This window comes from Neolamprologus multifasciatus, chromosome 17 (assembly GCF_963576455.1).
Source record: "Neolamprologus multifasciatus chromosome 17, fNeoMul1.2, whole genome shotgun sequence".
NCBI lineage: Eukaryota > Metazoa > Chordata > Actinopteri > Cichliformes > Cichlidae > Neolamprologus > Neolamprologus multifasciatus.
Genome location: NC_140455.1, coordinates 21793050 through 21814565, shown reverse-complemented (window position 1 = coordinate 21814565; position 21516 = coordinate 21793050). Strand labels below are relative to the sequence as shown.

The window sequence follows — 21516 nt, the reverse complement described above, 5'->3', positions numbered from 1 at the left end:
CTAAACTATAACAATAATACTACACAATAATAGAATACACTCCACAAAGTAGAAATAAATAAATGTAAACATAAGTATGATTCATTCTATTTATGCTATTAAAAAACTTACATGCAAGACCTTTAAAAGCTTGCTATGAAAGAAGACATTTTTAATTATTTTTCTGGTTAAAGAATAATGAAGGTAGTCAGGAGGCGGCTGAGCTTACCTTTGCACAGAGAAACAGTCATACTGCAGATATTTGTTAGCTGATGAGTTTTGAGTTTGTATGAGCTTGACTTGTTTTTAAGCCTATTTAATACAGATGAAATGTAGTGCTTTAAAAAGTCAAACACAAGGCTGTGCAAGTTTATTCAAGTTTTACTCTGGGTGTAGCGCTTGTCCGTATCCATAATGAATTTAATAGCAGGTAATGTTGAAGAAGAGTCATTTTTGCTTGTTTGTGTAGATAATAAGCTCTGTGTTAACTTGTTCTCAGGTCCAGAATGAGCAATGCCAGGAAATGGCTCAGACTGACGATCAGAAATGGATAAAAGTCACCAACAATGGAGAATGGGACACACACATGGTGAGCATGTGTTTCTACCTCTGTGTGTACAAGCTGCTGCAGTATCATGTGATGTGTGGCTCATTGTGTGCATCTTGGCCTCAGGTGAGCCTGAAGTCTGGTACCAACATCCTGTACTGGAGAACCACTGGGATACTGGTGGGGGGGAAGATGGTCAAGCCTGTGCTGCTGAAGAACATCCAAATAGAAGGTAAAACTTGACCTCCAGCTCACGGTCGGATGCTTTTTGCAGGTGTGTGTATACCTAAAGCATCGCCACACTTTTGTCCAGGTGTCGCCTACACATCCGAGTGTTTCCCGTGCCGACCCGGTTGGTTCAGCCCGACCCCCGGCTCCTCATCCTGCCAGCCCTGCCCCAGCAACACTTACTCTGTGAAAGGGGCGTCCTCCTGTACGCCCTGCCCCGAACACCACTACTCACGTACGTACAGGACGCCCAACAGCACCACAACAAACAGTGTTTACATTATTTCAGTCATAATATAAACAGTGTAAGCTCTCTCTCTCATGTTTGACATGGTGAAGTTACAGTAATAATAAGCTTGCATATTTCCTCTGAGGAGACGGCTAAGTCCTTCACCTTAGGAAACACCTTCCCTCATAATAATAATAGATTCATTTAGTTCTGGCACCTCGTTGGTCTCTGCTGATGCTCACCCTGCCTCTGTGTTTGCGTCCTCTCTCAGACGAGGGATGGCCTGAATGTAAGGTGAGGCCGCCGTGCTCGGAGAAGGATTACTTCCAGATCCACACAGCCTGCGACAGCGAGGGGAAGGTCAGCAGCGCTTGCATGTTTCATATTTCTTTCTCTCTCTCTCTCACACACACACACACACACACACACACACAATGACCTTTTTAAATACACAAGGACAGATATGCATATAAACACGCCCTGTGTCGCACTCATATGCAAAGTCAACAAGGAAAACCAGAGCGAGTGTATATGTGTGTGTGTGTGGGTGTGTGTACCATGTTTATATATCTTTGTGGGGACCAAAAATTGGAATGCTACTACACTTGTGGGGACCATCAGTTCCATATGGGGAAAAAATTCCCATCCCCACAATTTTGAGAATCAAAATGTGGTTTTAGTGTCGGGGTTATAATCAGGTTATGTTAGGTTTAGGCTAAAGGTTAGGGATAGGTATTATTTTAAGCGGCTAAAGGAAAGCATTATGTCACTTAGAGGTCCTCACTAACATATGAAAACAAGTGTGTGTGTGTGTGTGTGTTACTGCGACTGTCAGTTTAATATTTGTACAATAATTATCCATTTTCAGAAGTTAAAGCGAATCGCTGAATTCACAAGAACATTTTATTTGTGAAGCATAATTAATTTGTGCTAGACTTAGATCCCTCTGTCACATAGCACCTGTCGGCAAGGCGTACTAATTTATTAATATTTAATTCTAATTGCATTTATGCACCACCAAATAACAACAGTAGACATTTTATATTGTAAGGTAAAGACCCAACAACATTAAAAAAAAAAAAGAAACCCCTACAACCATATGCTTGGTGACAGTTGGAAGGAAAAACTCCCTTTTAGCAGGAAGAAGCCTTTGGGAGAACCAGGCTCGGTTCTTTGAACATATTTAATATAATGACCAAATATATTAATGAAGAAACCGCCTGCTACATTTGTGCTGTTATGTTTTTTGTGCTGATCATCAAGCTCACTTTCATCCTTTAAATTAAATATTTTTATAAGCTGGCTTCCTCTGTGCCTGATCATTTTTATATTTATTTTATATTTGTTTTTAATTGAACTGCTTTAATAGTAACTTTCTTTATTCCTTACTTTTAATCCTTTTGTGCAGCTGATATTCCTGTATCTAAAATGGTTTCACCTTTTAAATGTTTTACTTACTTTTTGTTTCCTCTCTCATCTTGTTTATTATTTATTATTATTTTTATTTACTTTGTCACATATTTCTGACACTGCCTGTCACGTGATATGTGCAGCACTCAAATTTTATACACTACCGTGTATAAAATTTATATAACCGTGAACGTTTCACACAGAAAGACAGATGTGATTAAAATGTATCATTAAAAGTGTTCGATGGCTCACTTAGTGTTGTAGCAAAAGCAGGTAAAGTCTCTCAGTGTGATAAACAACCCATGAAAACTCAGCCTGAGAGGCAGCATGCCGACTGGCTTTTGTAGAAGTGCACCGTGTTACAGGGCAGTAAAAAAAATCTCACCTTTGTTTTTTTAAGGTGTTTGTTTTTGCTTGAGCAGAGTGAATTTCCTGCTTTAAACCTGCTTTGTTACAGACACAGGTGCTATATCGTTGGGTGGAGCCAAAAATCTGCGTGGAGAACATCACAGGAGCCGTGGAGCTGCCGGCAACAGGCCAGAGAGAGCCCTGCCCTCCCTGCAACCCCGGCTACTACAACAGCAACGACTCCACCTGCCTGCCCTGCCCACCTGGAACGCACTCGGACGGCACATATGGTAAACCTGCTCACACCTATCCTCACCGGCCTCACCCTGGTGTTGATAAAGTTTAAATCTGTTTTCATCAAACTAAACATCTTTATCTTTTCCACTGCTTCGTGTTCATACAAGAGCTGGTTAGCGATACTTATAAATGCTTTAGAAAAGCATTTAAGGTATAAATACATATAGAATTTAAAGAAGCAGTACTCAAATTACAATAAAATACAAGTAAAAAATGAAAAATATGTTTAAAGCAGTACATAAACATTTACAGAGCAATAAATAAATGCATGTAAATAGATGTGGCATGCTGCAAACTGCTGCAAACATACTATAACTAATAAAAACAATTACAACAGTCATACAACTTGTACACTTAAGCTGGAGCCTGTACTTGCAAATGAACTCTCTTCCAATAAAAACCAAAGTTCATTTAATTCCTTCATTATTCTCCATTCAAAGGTTGAACGTCCTCCCAGCATTTTAAAAAGCCTCTCCATCTGCTTATATAATCATCACCTCTGTCCATCATTATGAGATGAATTTGTTTAAGATCGACCCGGCTGAAAAGATTGTACAAACACAATTTTGTACCCAGGAGGTAAATGTCATTGTCGTGTCTAAACAGCTTTTATGTGATCTTTGCGTGTGTGTGTGCGTGTGTGTGTGTGTGCCAGCGTGTGCACAGTGCCCTGCAGGTACCGAGCCGGTGTTGGGTTACGAGTATAAATGGTGGAACGTGCTGCCTTCCAACATGAAGACTTCCTGTTTCAACGTGGGCAATTCCAAATGTGACGACAAGAACGGTGAGCACACGGATGCCTGACACGTTAGTAGATATATTTATAACAATACTTTGTTTATGTAACACCTCCAGCTGCAGACTTTACAAAGCACTTTGACAGAAAAGTAAAAGCAGAAAATGTAAAATATTAATTTTACGGTTAATTACAGTAAAATTTACATGAAAAATGTAAACACAGTGAAGGAAACTACAACACTATCCATTCCCCATGAATCTAATCACTAAGAGCAAATGCAGAGCTGACAGTGCTCCAAAAAAAATCCAGTTTAAAATGAGTCAGAATGAACACGTCTGGGTGGAAAATGGGCTTTGTGTTGAGCTTGAATTGCGAGCTGAAATCACCTGCAACCACTTTTTACCCATTACTGCTGTGCTAATTGTGGATAATGTTGTAAAACAACCTCTCATATGCTGTCATGGAGAATTACAGAGGTGTAATACTAGTGCATCGCACCTTTTGCTCCACAGGATGGGAGGTGGCGGGAGATCACATTCGCAGCGGAGCGGGAAGTTCGGATAATGACTATCTTATCCTCAGCTTGCATGTCCCCGGCTTCAAGTAAGTCTCTGTGTGTGTGTTTATGTACAGAGAAGAAACCAGCCTGTCCTAATGATGACAAACAGGATCTGTGTGTTACTAAATGCGAGTTTGTGTTTGTGTTTGTTGACAGGGTCCCAGCCTCGCTTTCAGGGATGACCGGCAGCGAGTTTGGCCGGATAACCTTTGTGTTCGAGACCATCTGCTCAGCCGACTGCGAGCTGTACTTCATGATGGTGTGTGCCTCTTTGTGTTCATTTCCAGCAGAAGGTGGTAATTAGGTGGCTAACTTTACTGAGTGAGTCAGAATGGTCACGTCTCATCATCAAGGTCTGGTTTATAATGGTGTTCTGCCTGTTACTGCTCAGTTAGCAAATCCTTTGTTTTTGTGTTTTATTGGCACGCCCCCTGCAGGACGTGAACAGGAAGAGCACCACAGTGGTGGAGTCCTGGGAGGGCAGTAAGGGCAAACAGTCGTACTCGCACAGCATGACTAGAAACGCCTCCGTCACGTATACGTGGGCCTTCCAGAGGACTAACCATGCTCTAGATGTGAGTGATTTTCAGTCGTGTGATTTTTATTCATGGCGTCAGCTGTTAAAGCAACGTTATTAAGGCTCTGCTGAGAGTGAGGCTGTCTCAAATATCAAGTTATCCAACAAGGAATTGCGGTGGCATATTTTTGTCTATAGGTCCGTCGTTTCATTGCTGACACGGTGAAGATCTACTCCATCAACTTGACGAACGTGATTGACGGGTTGGCATCAGCTTGCCGTGCCTGCGCTCTGGTACCTCAGAACTCCCAGCGTGCCGGCTCGTCCTGCGTTCCCTGCCCAGCTGGTTTTTACATCGACAGAGACACCAACCGATGCCAGGAGTGTCCCCCCAACACACACCTGGCTGGGCGACAAACCTACGGCCAGGACGCATGTGTCGCGTGTGGACCAGGAAGTATCAGTAACAAGGTGAGAGACCTGCAGTCATGATACCTCATTCTGGATCATCATGTTTTAGTACTTTTATCCAGTTAAAAGAGATCATGTTTTTCCTTTTTCTTTCAGGAACACTCCCGGTGCTACAGCGACTGCTCCTTCACCCACACGCTGAACAACCGTACCCTGACCTTTGACCTCAGCGCCCTGAGCGATGTGGCCTCGCTGACCATCGGGCCAAGTTTCACCTCTAAAGGCACAAAATACCTTCATCTGTTCAACATTAGCCTGTGTGGCCACGGGGTAATTGACCTGCTTTCTGCTTACATCAGCCTCAAAAACACTTCAGAGATCAGCTTGTGAAGCAAACGTATTTAAAAATCATTTAAATGTTCTTTTGTTCTTTTTATCTTTCACCTGTTTTTTATTGAATGTTTTATGTGTAAGGGATATAAGAACTGAGTTTGCTTATGTTGTATAAAGTCACCTAAATTCTTGTGATCTAAAAAACATACTGAGAATTACTTTTTAATGGTGGATATATTGAGGCAGCACGGTGGTTAGCACTGTTGCCGCACAGCAAGAAGGTCCTGAGTTCAATTCCACCATCAGGCCGGGGTCTTTCTGTGTGGAGTTTGCATGTTCTCCCCGTGTTTGCGTGGGTTCCCTCTGGGTACTCCGGCTTCCTCCCACCGTCCAAAGACATGCAGTTTGTGGGGATAGGTTAATTGATTAATCCAAATTGCCCATAGGTGTGAATGTGAGTGCGAATGGTTGTCTGTCCCTGTGTGTTAGCCCTGCGACAGACTGGCGACCTGTCCTGGGTGTACCCGGCCTCTCGCCCTATGACAGCTGGGATAGGCTCCAGCACCCCCGCGACCCTGAAAAGGATAAGCGGAAACGAATGGATGGTGGATATATTGTATATTTGACCGTGAGATGAGATGTTCGTGTCCACATCTCGTTAGGATGTAAAGCGGTGAAAAATAGATGTGAAAATAATCTGACATTAGAGAAATTATACACTGACAGATTCATTTTGGCGCTGGCTGCAGGGAAAGAGAGCTGCTGTCTGCACCGATAACGTCACAGACGTGTCCAACAAAGACGACCAGAGCGACGCAGCTCAGTTCGTGAACTCAGTGGACAGCTTTATCTGTCAGTCGACCATCATCCCATCGGATGGGCGGGGCTTCAGAATGGCCATTTCCTCGCAATCCATCAGCCTTGCTGACACTTTTATTGGTAAGGGCCTAAACAGGACTTCCTGAGGGCCTCACTTTCAACCACCGCCAAGCTTCTTCATATACATACCTGGGAGTTTCACTTGGGGTTTAATTACATTTCTCAAGTCTAGTTATCATATGGAATCAAGTCCCATCAGTGGAGGGTGTCTATTTGTAAAGCCTTAACTGACCAATCAGGTTGGATTAAGAGAATTCTGACGTTTCACTATAAGAAAAACTAATGGAAACAATTTGTGAAACAGATTTATTTGGGACTGACTCGTGAGCGCCCCCTGCTGTACCCCTGGGTGAACAGTTTTAATTGGGTTGGATCACCCAGATTGGTGCTGGTTGAATAGCGTCATGCAGTTTTGTGATAATCAGCTGGTAAAAACCACCTTGATCTCTCTCCCCTTTGTTTTTTCAGGAGCGACAGTAGACACCGTTCTCAATGGTGTCAATGCCGAACCAGATCTTTTCCCGGAAAACTCACAGGATGTTCCCGACATCAATTTCTTCTACAGGTAAAAAGAAAAAAGAAAGCTGGAAGCAACAGTCAAATATTTTTGTTGTGTTCAAGTCCCAGATGTGTGTTTGTGTTCCCTCAGTTCAACGCAGGTGACGGCATCATGTGATCTGGGTCGGAGTTCAGTCATCACCGTTCGCTGTAACCCAGAGAAGTCTGAGCGAGGAGAGCTCTCCGTACCCAGGTAGTTGCACGTCAGTTAAAGTGTAGTTTCTGTATAGATTTGATGTATATTTTTATACTTTGATAACAAAAACATTCAATAACTAATAGGTAACAAATGTACTACTCTTAGCAGCTCTATAACTGATCTGTGTGTTTGACAGCTCATGTCCAGCAGGAACATGTGATGGATGCACGTTTCACTTCCTGTGGGAGAGTGCCAGCGCTTGTCCACGCTGCACTGAGGACGACTACCACCGGATAGAGGGAGCATGCAAGGGAGGCATCCAGGTAACTCACACCTTCCCCATACCTCATTTACTTCACAGAAAGCCGGAGCCTCTCATACTGCCTCGCGCACAGTGAGGCAGTATCTGCTTTGAATCTGTGACAAATTTAAGACCCAAAGTTACTTTTTTAATTTGCCTCATCTTTTCCAGCATTTTTGAGCCCTCACTACGTACAACATGATTTTTTGCAGGAAAAAATAAAAACAAAACACATTTAAACGTTTATGGTTTAGCCAAAACCAGTTTAATAATGTTTTAATGGAACAAACTGATTTATAACCTGAGAAAACACATTAATCAGTAATGCAAATCCCCTCATGTCAACAGGAAACTCTATATGTGTGGAACGAGCCCAAATTGTGCACCAAAGGAGTGTCTCTGCCTCCTCGGAGCTCCTCCCCGTGTGAGGCCATCGCTCTGTGGCTTAAGGTCGGCGTTGGAGGCGGGGCCTTTGTGGCCGTGCTGCTCATCTCCCTCACCTGCTATTTCTGGAAGAAAAACAAGAGGTAATAAGAGGCACCCTAACAGCAGGCCAATGTGCTCATTAAGATCACAGCGAATTGTTATTAGTGGTCAGAGATGTTTGTCTGTGACAGCAAATTCTTCACCCTGAAGGCACCGGTGACAGTTTTAATGCCCAGCGTTGCAAATCAGTGAATCGTAAACATATTGCAGAGTGAACTCAAAAATCTGTTTGTAACCCTTTATGATTACTATCATCTTGAATGTATTTTAAAGGCTAGCAGGATCGAGAACATGCTTGTGTATGAAAAGAAATAATCTGTCTTTATTATCACCGTAATTGTGACCTCTCGTATCTATCTGTCTGTGCAAATACAGCACACTAAATGTTTGTGTATCATGTGATTAAGGTCACTGTAAGTAGATAAACCAAAGAAAAAGTGAGAATATTTAGTGGAGGGAAAGACTGTAGATTTAACAGTGATTGATTTTTTTATAAAGAAATTGAATGAAGTTTTATTCTAGACATAAGACAAATATTTATAGTTATAGCACAGCCTCCAATCAAGGGTGCGATCCTCGTGTATTTTACCTTACATCATGAATTCATTTGTAGATAGAGCTTTCACAGTTTAAAATTTACACTGGAAATACTTTTCAGTAATGTGTAACTAATTTTAAGTAATGTTTAATTAACTTTAACTAATGTTTAAGTAATTTTAAGTAGTGCATAATTCCAATATATTTTAGTGGAAAAACAAATCAAATTCCCCTATCTTACACTGTTAATGCATTATATTAGTGTATATCATTGAAGTTCCACTATTGAATTGTCCTCTTATATTACATATAAAAATGTAATAAGGGCTGGTCTCCCCTTCCTGCTTAGAAGAAAAAATAAACACCAGCAAACGCTGCAGGGCATAGGCCCAAATTATGTGCTACTTAAAATCACTAACAGTATAATTTGTGCATTACTCCCTTATTCTAGTGTATCCAATGCTATGTATTTCTACGACTATATAATTACATTGCAATTTCAGATTGAATATACGGAAATTACTTGCACTTTTAGGGATTTATTATAAAGTGTTAGGAAAAAGGAAAATCACATAAATATCTCCAGAAAAATTACACTTAACAAAAGAAAGAAGAACGAAGATATTTTCAGTTAAGTGAGAATATGGTGAAAAAATATGGAAAAGTGTCAACAATATCCCACAAAGGAAATTGTCTTAATATTAGGCTTTGAAAATTATTATCATTTGACATCAGTGTAAAAAAAGAAAAGCAGCTCTGTGAGGGATGAGTAACCGGGCATGAAGGGGGTGACTGAGTACATAAGGGGCGTGATTTTCTCCAGAAAGCTGAGTCAAATAGATAAGTCATGACAATCGAAAGAATTCCTGGTTAAAAATACACTCGTACCGGATGCTGTCTGATGTTAAATGATACACTGCCTGATTGTGATTCACACCCTGTGGTCTGTGGCCAGGCTGGAGTACAAGTACTCTCGTCTGGTAATGTCTGCCAACAAAGAGTGTGAGCTGCCAGCTGCAGACAGCTGTGGCCTGGCTGAAGGAGAGGAGCCCGATGACGACGTGGTCTATGCCCAGAAACCCTCGCTGCTGGGGAAACTGCGCGCCATTGCCAACAAGGTGTGCATGAAGTAAATTTTACTTCACGTGTAAAGACTTACCATCTGCATGTCAATTTGCCCTGCATTTTAATTTATATCACGATTACCCCTGCAGATAAGAAAATGCAGTCATTGGTGCATATGTATGTTTTTTTAATTTGATGTATCAGTTGCTAAAGTCATTTTTTACCCTCTCCTCTGTCTCTTTGATTTTACACGTAACATTTCTAATATGTGCGTCTCAGCAGGAGGATGGAGAGAGCAGCGAGTCTGTGCAGTTGAAATCCTCACAGTCTGATCGATGGGTCCTGGGTTAAACTGATGCCAACAGAGGAAGAGCGAGGCTGGGCTGACACAACAGAGGAACAGTCTGTTAGCAATGGTCTCACTGTCCACCTCCCTACGTGTCTCTTATAACCTCCTTCATTGTGGGGGCACCTCTACACACCCCAGTTTGTGGACAGTATGGACAATGGCTTTAACTCTTCCACCCTGGAATACACAGGAAGCTCCTGCTTTATCACCATGGATGCTCAACAGCAGTTACAGAGAGAGGAAAACAAGCTTTTAATGTTTGGGGCTTTTTGTATATTTTGTAATTTAATTTGGTATTTTCTGTTAAGAGTCACGTATTTATATTGATGTTATGATGTCAAACCTTTATTAAAGTTCTCTTTGGCTTTGGGGATTTCTGTGTGGATGTTTGGGGTTCACATACAAGCATTAATTATATGACATCATCATCCACCCACTCTGCCTCCTTAACAGACACCTGTTATTTTTAAAGTAGGCTGAGGTCAAACACCTTTAACACGTAATTTGCATGTATACCTTTGTAATTGTGAGTGAAGGTTAAAAGCTTGTTTTTATTGTATTCCTGAATTAAGGCCATACTTTTATTGTGAGCTTGGTACATGGGTATTATAAATGATAAAGATGGATGTAGCCAGCTTGGTGTTCTTCGGTTCACTGTTATTTATATCACGACAGCAGTCACCTCAAGGTGCTTTATTGTACGGTAGAGAGCTTAAAATAATCCAGTTAAAACTCCAGCAATCAGGCAACTCCCTATGAGCAAGGAAGTGTTACTGATGTCACAGAGTGAGGACAGCTGATCGCAGGAAGTGTCTCTGCAGCCAGAGGAGTCACCTCCATTTGGCTGTTAGAAAAAATACACTTTTTAAAAATCTGTGCGAATTTCTTCATTATTATTATTATCCGTCATGTTTTGATGGTGTGCTTGTTGATAGGAGTGTACAGGGCTAAACTGATTAGACAGTGCCTCACAGTGAAAGTGATTAAAGACCAAAAGCATACTACAAAAGCAACCTAAGACTTTCTCAGGGCAAAGAAATTAAATATTTTAAAATGTTTTTGAAAATGTGGGACTGTGCAATATTTCTGTTAAACCCTTTGAATTAAAGATGAATGTTTGCACTTCAAAACTCACTGTGATGCGTTTGATGACCATTTAAATTCCATTGTGGTGGTGTACAGAGGCGAAATAACAACGAGTGAGTCATGTCCAAAACCCTATGTAGCTATATACATACATATATAAATATTTTTTTAAACTGTATGTATAACTTAACTCAGTATAAACGTCTTGCATTATTAAATAGTGTTAATCAGTATGGAAATATTTTTTTAAAAAAAATTGATATCTGGTCGTTCATGCTCTTGTTTGCTGTTAGTATGTTGCAGTACCGTTGTTAACCGCTAGGTGAAACAAAACTGTCATCATTGCTCTTTTGGGCTTCAACTGTGTCGATAAAATCGGGGGATTGAGCCATGATAGGAAACTATGTGAACTATTCTAACACTCATATTTACCCAGCCGGGGTCTTTGACCGGCTCACTATCTTCCCTTCCCCCGAAAGTCACGCCTCCAGTCCTCCAGTTCTGTGCTCCGCCTTTCTCCCTAGAAAACGTCCTCCTCCTCCAGCCATAGAGGAAACTTCCGAACGGACTTCGTAGCTTCCAACTGCGGGATTTGTACGTTAAAAGCCGCTGATGCTGTGAGGCAGAGCACCATGCGGACCTCCAGAAGTTAGCGGGGAGATGAGCGCAATTTCATTGACAGCGGTAAGAAAGTGATCTCCCATTTTTGTCCTCATCCTCCTCCTCTTCTTTTACCCGACATGGACATGGAAAGAATCACGGCCCGAGCCGCGGCGAAGTGGGCTAGCTTCGTGTAGGCAGACATTAGCATTTTTTCTTATCGCTAAAGTATAAAGTTGGTGAATTTAAAAATAACACCGCTACAGTTACGCTTCCCCCCCTTTTTTTTAAAGCGCAAACTGTTGACCGCAAACTGAAGTTTGGGTGATGACGTCACCACGGGACGAGGATCCCACTATATGTCTAAAAAAAAAACAAAAACAAAATGGCTTTTCTCAGTCAAAACACGTCGAGGCAGAGATTTATTGCACGCACTAGTTTTTAAATTTGGAAGCTGCTGTATCGTTGGGCGATGTTTTGGGATAGTTTGTGATGGTATGAGCCAGAGGGCATGAAAAAATACGGGCTTACGGTTAAAATGTCTGGGAGAAACTACAGGGCTAAAATTCAGATTTAATATAAATGTGAAGTTTAAAATGTATTTAATTACGTACTTTTGTAGTGTCCACGTCTGAAAGCCCCATTCAAAATGTGATTGTGTGGACTGTATATAAAAGATGGAAGATGTCATTATTTTCAAAGGCCAGAAGGGGGCGACTTCTCTGGCTGCAAAAAGACTTCCAGTAGTATGATGGGTTATGGGAAAGTGAGCCGTGTCTCCCCTGATGGAGTGTATGCAAATACTTTTTTAATGACATTAATTAAAAATGTCATCAAATAATTATTAATTAATGGCATTTGTTAAGCTAAGCAAAGTTAAAAATGTGCTCATGCTACCTTTAGTGAGGTCACAGTACAAGAGGTGAGTGTTTGACACCAATACTGATGATAAAGAGACCTATCCAGATCTGGATCAACTCCAAAAGTTAATCACTTGTAAGCTGATTCAAATCTTACCTGTGTTCAAAAATAAATAAATAAAAAATAACATATTGATTTAATCATGCTAACAAACAGAAAACTGTGTTACAGCATTAACCACTGCTGAATGAATTTGAACTGTGTACCAGTGTGTAACAGTACCATTAGTTTGTTGCAGGCTCACTATAATGAACATATTATTTATCTGAGAGTATGACTCTCAGCATAGATGTAGTTATCCTGTTACAAATTAATAATAATGATAATAATGTAAGAAATATTAAGGAATTGCTCAGAGTAAATGTTTTTTAAATGTTATATTTTAATAATGGCATTCAGCCACATCGTAATATCTTTTTAACATAATTAGGAAAAAATAATGGGCCCTGGCGTTCTACTTTCCATGTTCAGCAAGTCACTGATATTGGGTCTTTGTTCTTCTACCCATCTTTGCTTTTTATCTTAAAAGTCTCTAAATTTCTGTGGATATTAAAACACAGTGCAGAAAAATTGTTGAAATTATTAACATCTAAATGCTGAATGTTGTTTGAAATGTTTAATTGTTGTCTTATTTTGTATTGTAAATCACTTTGTGATATTTGTTCTTGAAAAGAAAAGAACATACCTGGGACTCTCCACCATTTGGTCTTAGAACTGAAGACGTTTCTCGGATGAGAAGTGAAACATCTTCAGGAAACTTAAAGTCCTGTCGCTTTCTTTCCACGCTCTTTTTTTCTTTACTTACTTATTAGTCATTTTAAAATAACAGAAAGTTATTGTCTCTGGTTGATAGGTTTTTGTTATTGTGTTGCTACTGTGTTACTATAGTGTGTATGACGTTAAATGTTGTAGTAGAGAAACACACACGCACAAAAGTGATTAATTGAATTTAAAATTGTACTACTATTTCAGTTTGTTTAGATTCTTTGTCATATTTTATTCCCATAATTGTCACATGCTTTGACCACATTTAAAAAACAACTGTTAAAAAAATCAAATTTTGTCAAAAATGTTTATATATAAACATAATAATAATAATAATAAATACTTGACAGAAAATCTGAGTTTGTGTTGTTGTTCAGTAGGGCTGCCATGATTAGTTGACTAGTCACGTTTACATCGACTATCAAAATTGTCGACGACGATTTGAATAGTCGACGCGTCGTTTGAAGCTTTGTAAGATCCCAAAAGACGCAGGAATAAGTAGTAGGATTTAAGAGTGTAATAACAGACTGAAACAGAAGATGGCAGCACTGCATGTACAAGGATGCCAGCTGCCGTTAAACCCAGAAGAAGAAGAAGCAGCGTCCAGTATCATAGCTGTGTACAAATTCAGGAACCGCATCCTCCTGCCCCCATTTGTAGGCCAATTACGTTACAGCAACACGACGAAGACTGTCCAAATTCGAAGACTCCGACAAATGCGCCGTTCATTTCCCCAGATTTGAAGGATGGGTCGGGTGTATACTTCGTGGCCCAGCCTATCCCAGAATTCATAGCACGGCCCTGCTCAGTTTCCAACAATGGCGGCAGCTAGTTAGTTTTAATATTACTCTTATTATTCTTTCTGGGTCACAAAATAAACGTTTAACATATTTTCAGGCAAGAATGTAACTGTGTAAACTTCTAATATCTGCTCAGTTTATCAAGACACCACATATTTTCCAAAGTGCTCCGACGTTTTCGGAGACGTCTGTTACCCACTAGCTCGATAGCTAGCCGGGGGCAAGGCTCACTAGAGCCCGTGAGAACACCGGACTCCCGGAAAATAGTTTTCAAACCCACCGCCGTCTCTTGCTACTCAGGTGAAACATGATATATAAGTCACTTAAATAACTTAAAAATGTTATTGTTTGGCTTTTTTTAGTATTTTATTTGTTCCTGAGTAAATCGGTTTGGCTGAGATTAAAGTTTTAGTTTTTACACAGCTGAATAAACGTCAAGCAGACAACTGATTATCAGAAGTGTGAGATGCTCGAGAATTTACTCCGGTGTCCTGTTATATTTTAGATAGCAAGGAGTTTATTAAACTTCACCGAAACAATCTGTAAATGTCATTAAAATTTAATAAACTATCATTTTGTCTTTATTTTTAGTTAGCACATACCTTAAACACTTAAAGCTGTAAGCTAATGATAGTTATATAAGAGCAGATGCATGCTGGTGCAATAAGCTGTACGTTTTACGTCCAATGGGTGCATGATCTGATTAGTCGACTAATCGCAAAAATAATTGGCGACTAGTAGTATCAAAATAATTGTTTGTAGCAGCCCTATTGTTCAGACAAAATACACATTTTTAAAGGTTTACCTGGATATTGGGATATTTGTAAAGTTAACATGTTTATAAATGAATTAATAAAATAATCAATAGCTATGTGTAGTTAGTCTTTTTTTTTTTTTTAATGTGGATATTTTGTTCTGTGCTGTAAATACAAATACAAAAACAACCCATCTCTTTTCTCTTTTCCTCACATTTGGCTCAGTTAACCTTTTTAAAAACGCACAATTTTAACAAATCACATTTACAATTGAAGGAGATGCATTGTTAAAAAGACAAGTTTGTCTTCATAAAAGGTTCAATAAATGTAAAAACTAGGGTCTGTACTTGGAGGCTAAATTCTGTGTTTACCAACGTTACTGACGATATCAATACGGCTAAAATTAGAGTGTGCAGTCTGTGTCTGCTGGTCCTTAAATGAATTAATTTCCTGTGAGTAATGTCTTTCCAGTTTTCTATTTTTAACTTTTGGTGGGGAGACCGAGAAAGACACCACCTAAAACATAATGTGGAAAGTATTTGGACTTGGAGTAGTTGTATTATTAGCAGTGTTGGGTAAGTTACTTTAAAATAGTAACTTAGTTACATTACTAGTTACTTCTATCAAAAGTAACTCAGTTACTTCAAGTTACTCGTTACTTTCAAAGTAACTAGTTACTAGGGAAAGTAACTTTGGTTTTACTCAGAATTCTCTTGTTAATGTGTTGCTTCCATAACTTTGCCAGTCTTCTAGCTTGCTTACTTGCCACAAGTGCACTGTGCCACCTACCAATAGAAAGGAAAAGATAATGTGCATATTTCCACGAGAGAATGCCATGATTCTAGCCTACGTCACAGCGTCATGTGCGCCTTTTACATCCAACACAAAAACTGCAGTCGTGGTGCTTTGATTGTACTCAGAACTCGGAAATTCTGCCTTCTGAATAGGAAGATGTAGGCAACACCAGACTGCAGATGAGCTGCATACAGAGCTGGACTGGGACAGAAAATTGGCCCGGGCATTTTGACTTGAGACTGGCCCGCCATTATAGGAAAAATCATAAAGCCTTTGAATGAAAACAAACGCTGTTGTGACAGTGATGTTCACTGTTTTGATGGTATATATGCACCAATCTATCAATCGTTTGTTGTAAGATTCAGATAATTATTTTTTAAAAGCCAGACATTTTAAATGAGAATAAGAAAGAAAAGTATTTCCTTGTGCCCCCCTCTCCCTGTTAATGCCCTACCTGGCCCCCCTGGCAAACCTTTGCTAGACCCGCCCCTGCACAGTTACCAGCTGTCAGCTACCTAAAAAGGATCCTGGTGTTATTTGTCTCTCAGAAACAGTTCATAACTTCCCTTCAACTCATTCATGTCACCTAAAAGGTAAACCTGTTTCTCCATCACCTGTTCAGCTCTGATGATTCAGTAAGGACATCTCCTGGTTTCATCTTCATGTTTCCCTCTCACCAGATAACCAAACCGATATTATGACCAGCAGCTTTTTTGCAGCTGTGGCTCCAGCAAACATCAGCTGATACTAGAAATTAATATTAAATAAATTCTAACAACGGCTGCTCAAGCTTAAACGTGCTGCTGTTGTTTAGCGCGACATCGGCTGGTTTCCTCTTTCTGGCGCAAAGTGGGCGATAAACAAACAAGAGAGCCGATCAGCTGATCATTGATCAGTTTTCATGATTGAAGTAGAAACAGGAGAGGGAGGGGAATGAAAGAAGAAGAGGCAGCTGTGCAGCAAAGACACAGAATAACTCCAGCTTTGTGCCTTTTTCATTGTAGCTGAATTACGGGACAAATTGTTCCTTTTCACCTCAATAAGAAACGCGTAATATTTTCTCTGAATACCAGACGGGACGGTTGGCAACTCTAATAACTTATGAACAAAATAAAGTTCAACATCATTAACTTCATAGCACCCACCCAGCTGTATAGAAACTCCGTCATGCTAGCTAGTACGCAGTACGGAAAAAGTCAGAATAACGAAAATAAACTCCACCTAAACTTGGTTTATATCTGACCCAGATAGACTGCAGGTCATAACTTCTTACCTGAAGTTCAGTTCACACTTGGACCGGCGGCCGCCTCGGGTCTCTTTTCCTTCTGCGTCCCCTTTCCCTCATCCACCTGCTGCCTCCACCACTTGCTAATGTTACAGAATCTGTGGAAGCTCCGGGATAGCCACCACACAAAGTAACGAGTAACGACCGTATCTAAATCCCAGTAACGACTAACGCGTTCCTGATTTTGGCATAATAACTAGTTACCGTGCTCGTTACCACAATAATAACGTAGTTACTGTAACGCGTTACTTAATAACGCGTTAGTCCCAACACTGATTATTAGTCAGTTATCTGTTAACCACACTTACGACTTATTGAACCTTTTACAGTTTACAGGGTAAATGCACGTGCCTAAAAAAATTTACAATATCCTAAATACAATTTTACAAGTAAGAGTAAAATCTATTACACTTTTTATGACTGGACCTCATGAAAATTTCCATTAAATTTAAATTTACACTGCCTCTAAATTTAATATGGATCATTAATTTTGAATTGCTCAGTTTGTCCTTTATAGTTTGACTAAAACAGTTTCAGGCTGTTTTGAATATTTCTAAAATGGTAAGAACAGGAATATAAGCTTATGTATAAATAGTTTTAGAAGCGAGGCATAGTTGGGATTTTTGAGTGTTCAGTCATTTTTGTTATTTATGTGACCTTCTTGTCTTGAAGTTTTTATTTAAATAACAAAAGCAGAGGACAAATTCACCACTCCCACGCTTTGGACAGGTGAAGGATGTGTGGAGCTGTCAGGTTAAATGCTACCAAACAAAACACATTTAAAAATGTTCCTAAACTCAACCACATACTTGTTTGTTATTTGTTTTTGTTTTTACCATACCCTTCATTTTAAAGTGACAACAGTTTGTTTGTGTGGTAAGTTCAGTATCAGTTAAAGTGGTATTAAAAACTTGTTTACACCTGTAGGTGCCGTGTTAATGCTCGTGTACGTTTGTGTGTCACAGGTAAACCACTAGAGCTTCTGCATTCTCCTGCTTGTTAAAGTGGTGAGTTCATCTCCTCTTTGCTGTGCTGTGGTTGTACTTTGAGTCCCTGCAGAGGAAACTGTTTACAGTCAGTGTTGCATAATGTGCATCAAAGCAGACTGTAACTTGTGACTTGTGGTTTTTCTGTGCAAACAAGCAACGCACAACAAGTGAATCATGTTTTGTTCCCTTAAAAATTCAAAACATTGCCACTGACTATGATGTAGGTGCAGCTCTACGTAATAAAAGTTCATTTTAGAGCTAAATTAAGTAAATACTGGTGGTTGTATCTTTGCACAGACCAAAATAATTCAAGAAACTTTATCAGCGCACAGTGGGAACAGTGGTGTCCTAAAGGGGAATTTGGGTAGTATTCTGGAGATCAGTTTATTTCAAAGCTTTAGTAACTTTTTTTTAGACTGTTATTATAAATCTGCCATTAAAAAATCTTTATTTATTTATTCATTTATTCAGTGCCTGTTGGTTCAGTCATGGCTCGCGGCTGCATCTGCTGTGTGAAGTACATGCTCTTCCTCTTTAACCTGCTCTTCTGGGTAATTTTTCCACACACACCGACTCGGCAGTAAGAGATTAAAGCAATTTATCGTCACCGAATCAGCAGGAAGTGTCTGAGTTTCCTGTGTGTTTCAGCTGGGAGGCTGTGGATTGCTGGGTGTCGGCGTATGGCTCTCGGTTTCTCAGGGCAGCTTTGCCACTCTCTCTCCCTCCTTCCCCTCACTCTCCGCTGCCAACCTCATCATCACCCTCGGCACCGTAGTCATGGTGACGGGTTTCCTGGGCTGCCTGGGTGCCATCAAGGAGAACAAGTGCCTCCTGCTGAGTGTGAGTGTATTACCGTATTTGGTATAAATGAACTTTTGTTCATCTTATGTTGACACTTTTCTTCTTTTATTCAGTTCTTCATCGTTCTCCTGATCATCCTATTGGCTGAACTTATCCTCCTCATCCTGTTCTTTGTCTACACCGACAAGGTAAAACTGCAAAACGCTAGCACCATCATGCTCATTCCCAGGCTGCAGATGAGTGTGCCTTCATATCCCATGATCCACCTCTCTGGTTCCGTGTGAACAGGTGAGTGAAAATGCCCGTCAGGACCTGAAAGAAGGCCTGGTTCTGTACAACACGGACAACAACGCCGGCCTGAGGGATGCTTGGAACACGATACAGGGAGAGGTGAGCAGATGCATTATAGACAACCCTTTAATCCAGCTGCTTGTTGAGTGAATGATGCACTGTCATTTCCTCCCCTCCTGCTTGTTTACTAGTGGAAGTGCTGCGGCGTGACGAACCACCGCGACTGGCACACGGCGTTCCATGATGACGTGGTTCCTGACCGCTGCTGCCAGCAGGTTTACCCGGACTGTGGACGCAACGCCTCCAATGTGTTCTGGACACGGGTCAGTGAAGTTATCAATCTGCTGATTGTTTTATTCCTTCTTTTGTCAACAAGGCCCAATAAATTTAACCACTTTAGCCCCACGCCCCCGGTACCGGGGGCAAAAAGAAGTAGATCACGTTTAATCGGTTATAACACGGGGTCAGAAATATAAGTCCCGACGTGTGTGGTATCCACAGAAACCTCTAAATCTCAGTTAAAATCTCATATAAACCATTTCTACAAGCCATGATTAAACAAGCAGTTACATAAATGCACACAAGTTCGCTAAACAAACAAAACCGCACCAGAAATTCTTTAGACTCCGGCTAAAGAAAGGCTGGAGCTATCACCAATGCCAAACATCAAGTTTCACCACACTCTGACCAAAATTTACTGAATGAGCCGCAAAAGAAGACCACAAAACACATAGCAGCGCAAATGCACTAAGACAGAAATTGACTTACCGTCCCATTTTTTGCCGGTAGCCACCTGATTATCAGCAGTTACCACGCCTAACTAGCCACATCAGAGCCGTCAACAACTTCCATTTTAGACTCACCTACAGACACGTGACTGGACAGAGGCCACATGCAGTAAATTTGGGCCCACGTGGGTTTTGGCATTGCAACTTCTGATTGGTTGAAGTGACGTGAACGTGGCACAGTTACTGTGATCCTATTGGCTCAAACAATTAAAAAGAGGTGTCTGGTTTAAAATGAGCTGCACAACCACGACTCATATAGTTAATGAGTTGGTGTTACAGTTCTTTTCCTGTTTTCCAGTTTTCCTGTTATTTCTTTACCTCGAACTTAATCCCAAACTGTTTTTGTTTTATTTGAATTTAAAGAAGCATTAGGTTGTGTTTGAATGTGTCAGAAACAACAACAGATGTTAGTAACCAGGAACAAAAGGAGAAAAGTGTTCAGAGTGAACTCAGTGTAAAGCGTTTTTGTGACCAGATGTCTCCTGATGATCTGGTTTCCTTCGTCTTTTCAGGGCTGTTATGAGAAGGTTGAGGAGTGGCTGGACGACAACAAGCACCTTCTGGGGACTATTGCGATGTGTGTGTTGGTCATACAGGTGAGCAGCACTTTATCCGGTGGTCACATCCAGACTTTAAATACTCACAGGGTCTGTGCTGTGAAGCAAGTTCAACATATCCAGGATGTAATTTGCTTAACTTTCTCAGGGTTACAGAATCACAAAAAACTAAATAAAAATTCATTTAAGACATTTTACTACCAATTAAGGCCATGTGCCTTTAAAGACTTTGTTAGGGACCCTTTTCCTAACAGCCGTGAGATACTACCCCAGGCTACCTGGAGGTTCTGTCTAAGGCTACTGGGGTTGGCAGGTTGCTGCTGAGTGTTAATATGGCACATTACAGCAAGTCTTCATGGGCTTCCAACATGACTGTATTGACAAGAGTAAAACGAGGCAAAAGTTTAGGGCGGTTTCAATATATTAACGCTCAAAGAACAACAGTAAATAAACTTCCCCCAGGGATCTATTTTCTTACTCATGAAAGAAAAAACAAAAACTTCAGACTGTCCCATAACCCTAGAGACCATCTTATTATCTTCCAGGAATTGTGATACAATTTTCCAGGGAACTGATCGGCCAATAAGCCTTGATTTGATCATGTTGATCTCTTATCAGGCTCCAGAAACGGTTTCGGGCTGGTTAAGAAGGGAATCACCTTCTAAAGTTAACTTGCTAAGCACTAAATCCTGCCTCATAACACAGCTCTTTATTAACTGGAGTGTTTTTCTGTTTCCAGCTGCTCGGCATGGCTTTCTCCATGACACTTTACCAGCAGATCCACCGGGCAGGGAAGAAGTACGAAGCCTGAGGGGATTAATGGAGGTGTTTCACACAGCTGAGCTATATCATCGTTATAGTTTTTAAAAAGCCAGTTCTTATGTGTACCACTACAAACCTATATCTTTTTTCCATCTCTGCACCCAGTTATTGTTGTGAATAGCATTTAAATTAGTTTGTTTTTTTTTTTTTTATAGTTAGCTTTTATAAAAATCACAATATATTGTGTTTTTTTTTATGTAAAGTGATAACACGAGAAAAATCAGAACAGAAAGAAAGACTGGGAATGATTTATCAAGTCGTTGAAAGCCACGCGTGTGAGAAAAATGCTTAGATAAGGCAAGCGTTGTGTACTAACATGTTCAATAAAGATAAAGAGCACTCTACAGAAA

At 40.4% G+C, this 21516-nt stretch overlaps 2 protein-coding genes and 1 long non-coding RNA gene across 4 annotated transcripts in view; 2 read left to right on the top strand and 1 right to left on the bottom strand.

Moving 5' to 3' along the window:
• The window catches only part of LOC146499357 (endosome/lysosome-associated apoptosis and autophagy regulator family member 2-like), a 16855-nt gene extending 6571 nt beyond the window's left edge, over positions 1-10284 (top strand). The window contains exons 5-22 of one of the 2 annotated variants that reach the window (XM_085138616.1): positions 479-568; positions 653-758; positions 840-989; positions 1255-1343; positions 2851-3031; positions 3694-3822; positions 4290-4380; positions 4493-4595; positions 4774-4911; positions 5052-5324; positions 5421-5594; positions 6347-6536; positions 6945-7041; positions 7126-7227; positions 7370-7496; positions 7823-8001; positions 9453-9615; positions 9845-10284. In XM_085138616.1, the coding sequence (XP_084994742.1) occupies positions 479-568; positions 653-758; positions 840-989; positions 1255-1343; positions 2851-3031; positions 3694-3822; positions 4290-4380; positions 4493-4595; positions 4774-4911; positions 5052-5324; positions 5421-5594; positions 6347-6536; positions 6945-7041; positions 7126-7227; positions 7370-7496; positions 7823-8001; positions 9453-9615; positions 9845-9913 (2451 nt within the window). In that variant the 3' untranslated portion in view covers positions 9914-10284. Of the gene's footprint in view, positions 1-478; positions 569-652; positions 759-839; positions 990-1254; positions 1344-2850; positions 3032-3693; positions 3823-4289; positions 4381-4492; positions 4596-4773; positions 4912-5051; positions 5325-5420; positions 5595-6346; positions 6537-6944; positions 7042-7125; positions 7228-7369; positions 7497-7822; positions 8002-9452; positions 9616-9841 lie in introns of both variants that reach the window. The other variant, XM_085138615.1, reaches the window with a different exon arrangement.
• Positions 6944-11545, bottom strand: LOC146499356 (uncharacterized). Its single transcript, XR_014870097.1, has 2 exons — positions 11430-11545; positions 6944-7983 (listed from the first exon to the last, which is right to left on the bottom strand). It is a non-coding gene; the product is annotated as an uncharacterized LOC146499356 (long non-coding RNA).
• LOC146499355 (tetraspanin-9) lies at positions 11543-21516 on the top strand. Its single transcript, XM_085138627.1, has 9 exons — positions 11543-11681; positions 17884-17925; positions 18379-18458; positions 18556-18747; positions 18822-18896; positions 18997-19098; positions 19191-19322; positions 20300-20383; positions 21084-21516. The coding sequence occupies exons 3-9, from the start codon at positions 18396-18398 to the stop codon at positions 21153-21155; spliced, it is 720 nt and encodes a 239-aa protein (XP_084994753.1). The 5' UTR covers positions 11543-11681; positions 17884-17925; positions 18379-18395; the 3' UTR covers positions 21156-21516.

Coding starts and splice junctions, on each gene's coding strand:
- LOC146499355 (XM_085138627.1), top strand. CDS start 18,396: ATGGCTCGCGGCTGCATCTGCTGTGTGAAGTACATGCTCTTCCTCTTT. Junction 18,459..18,555: donor TCTTTAACCTGCTCTTCTGG/GTAATTTTTCCA, acceptor TGTGTGTTTCAG/CTGGGAGGCTGTGGATTGCT. Junction 19,099..19,190: donor GGAACACGATACAGGGAGAG/GTGAGCAGATGC, acceptor CTTGTTTACTAG/TGGAAGTGCTGCGGCGTGAC.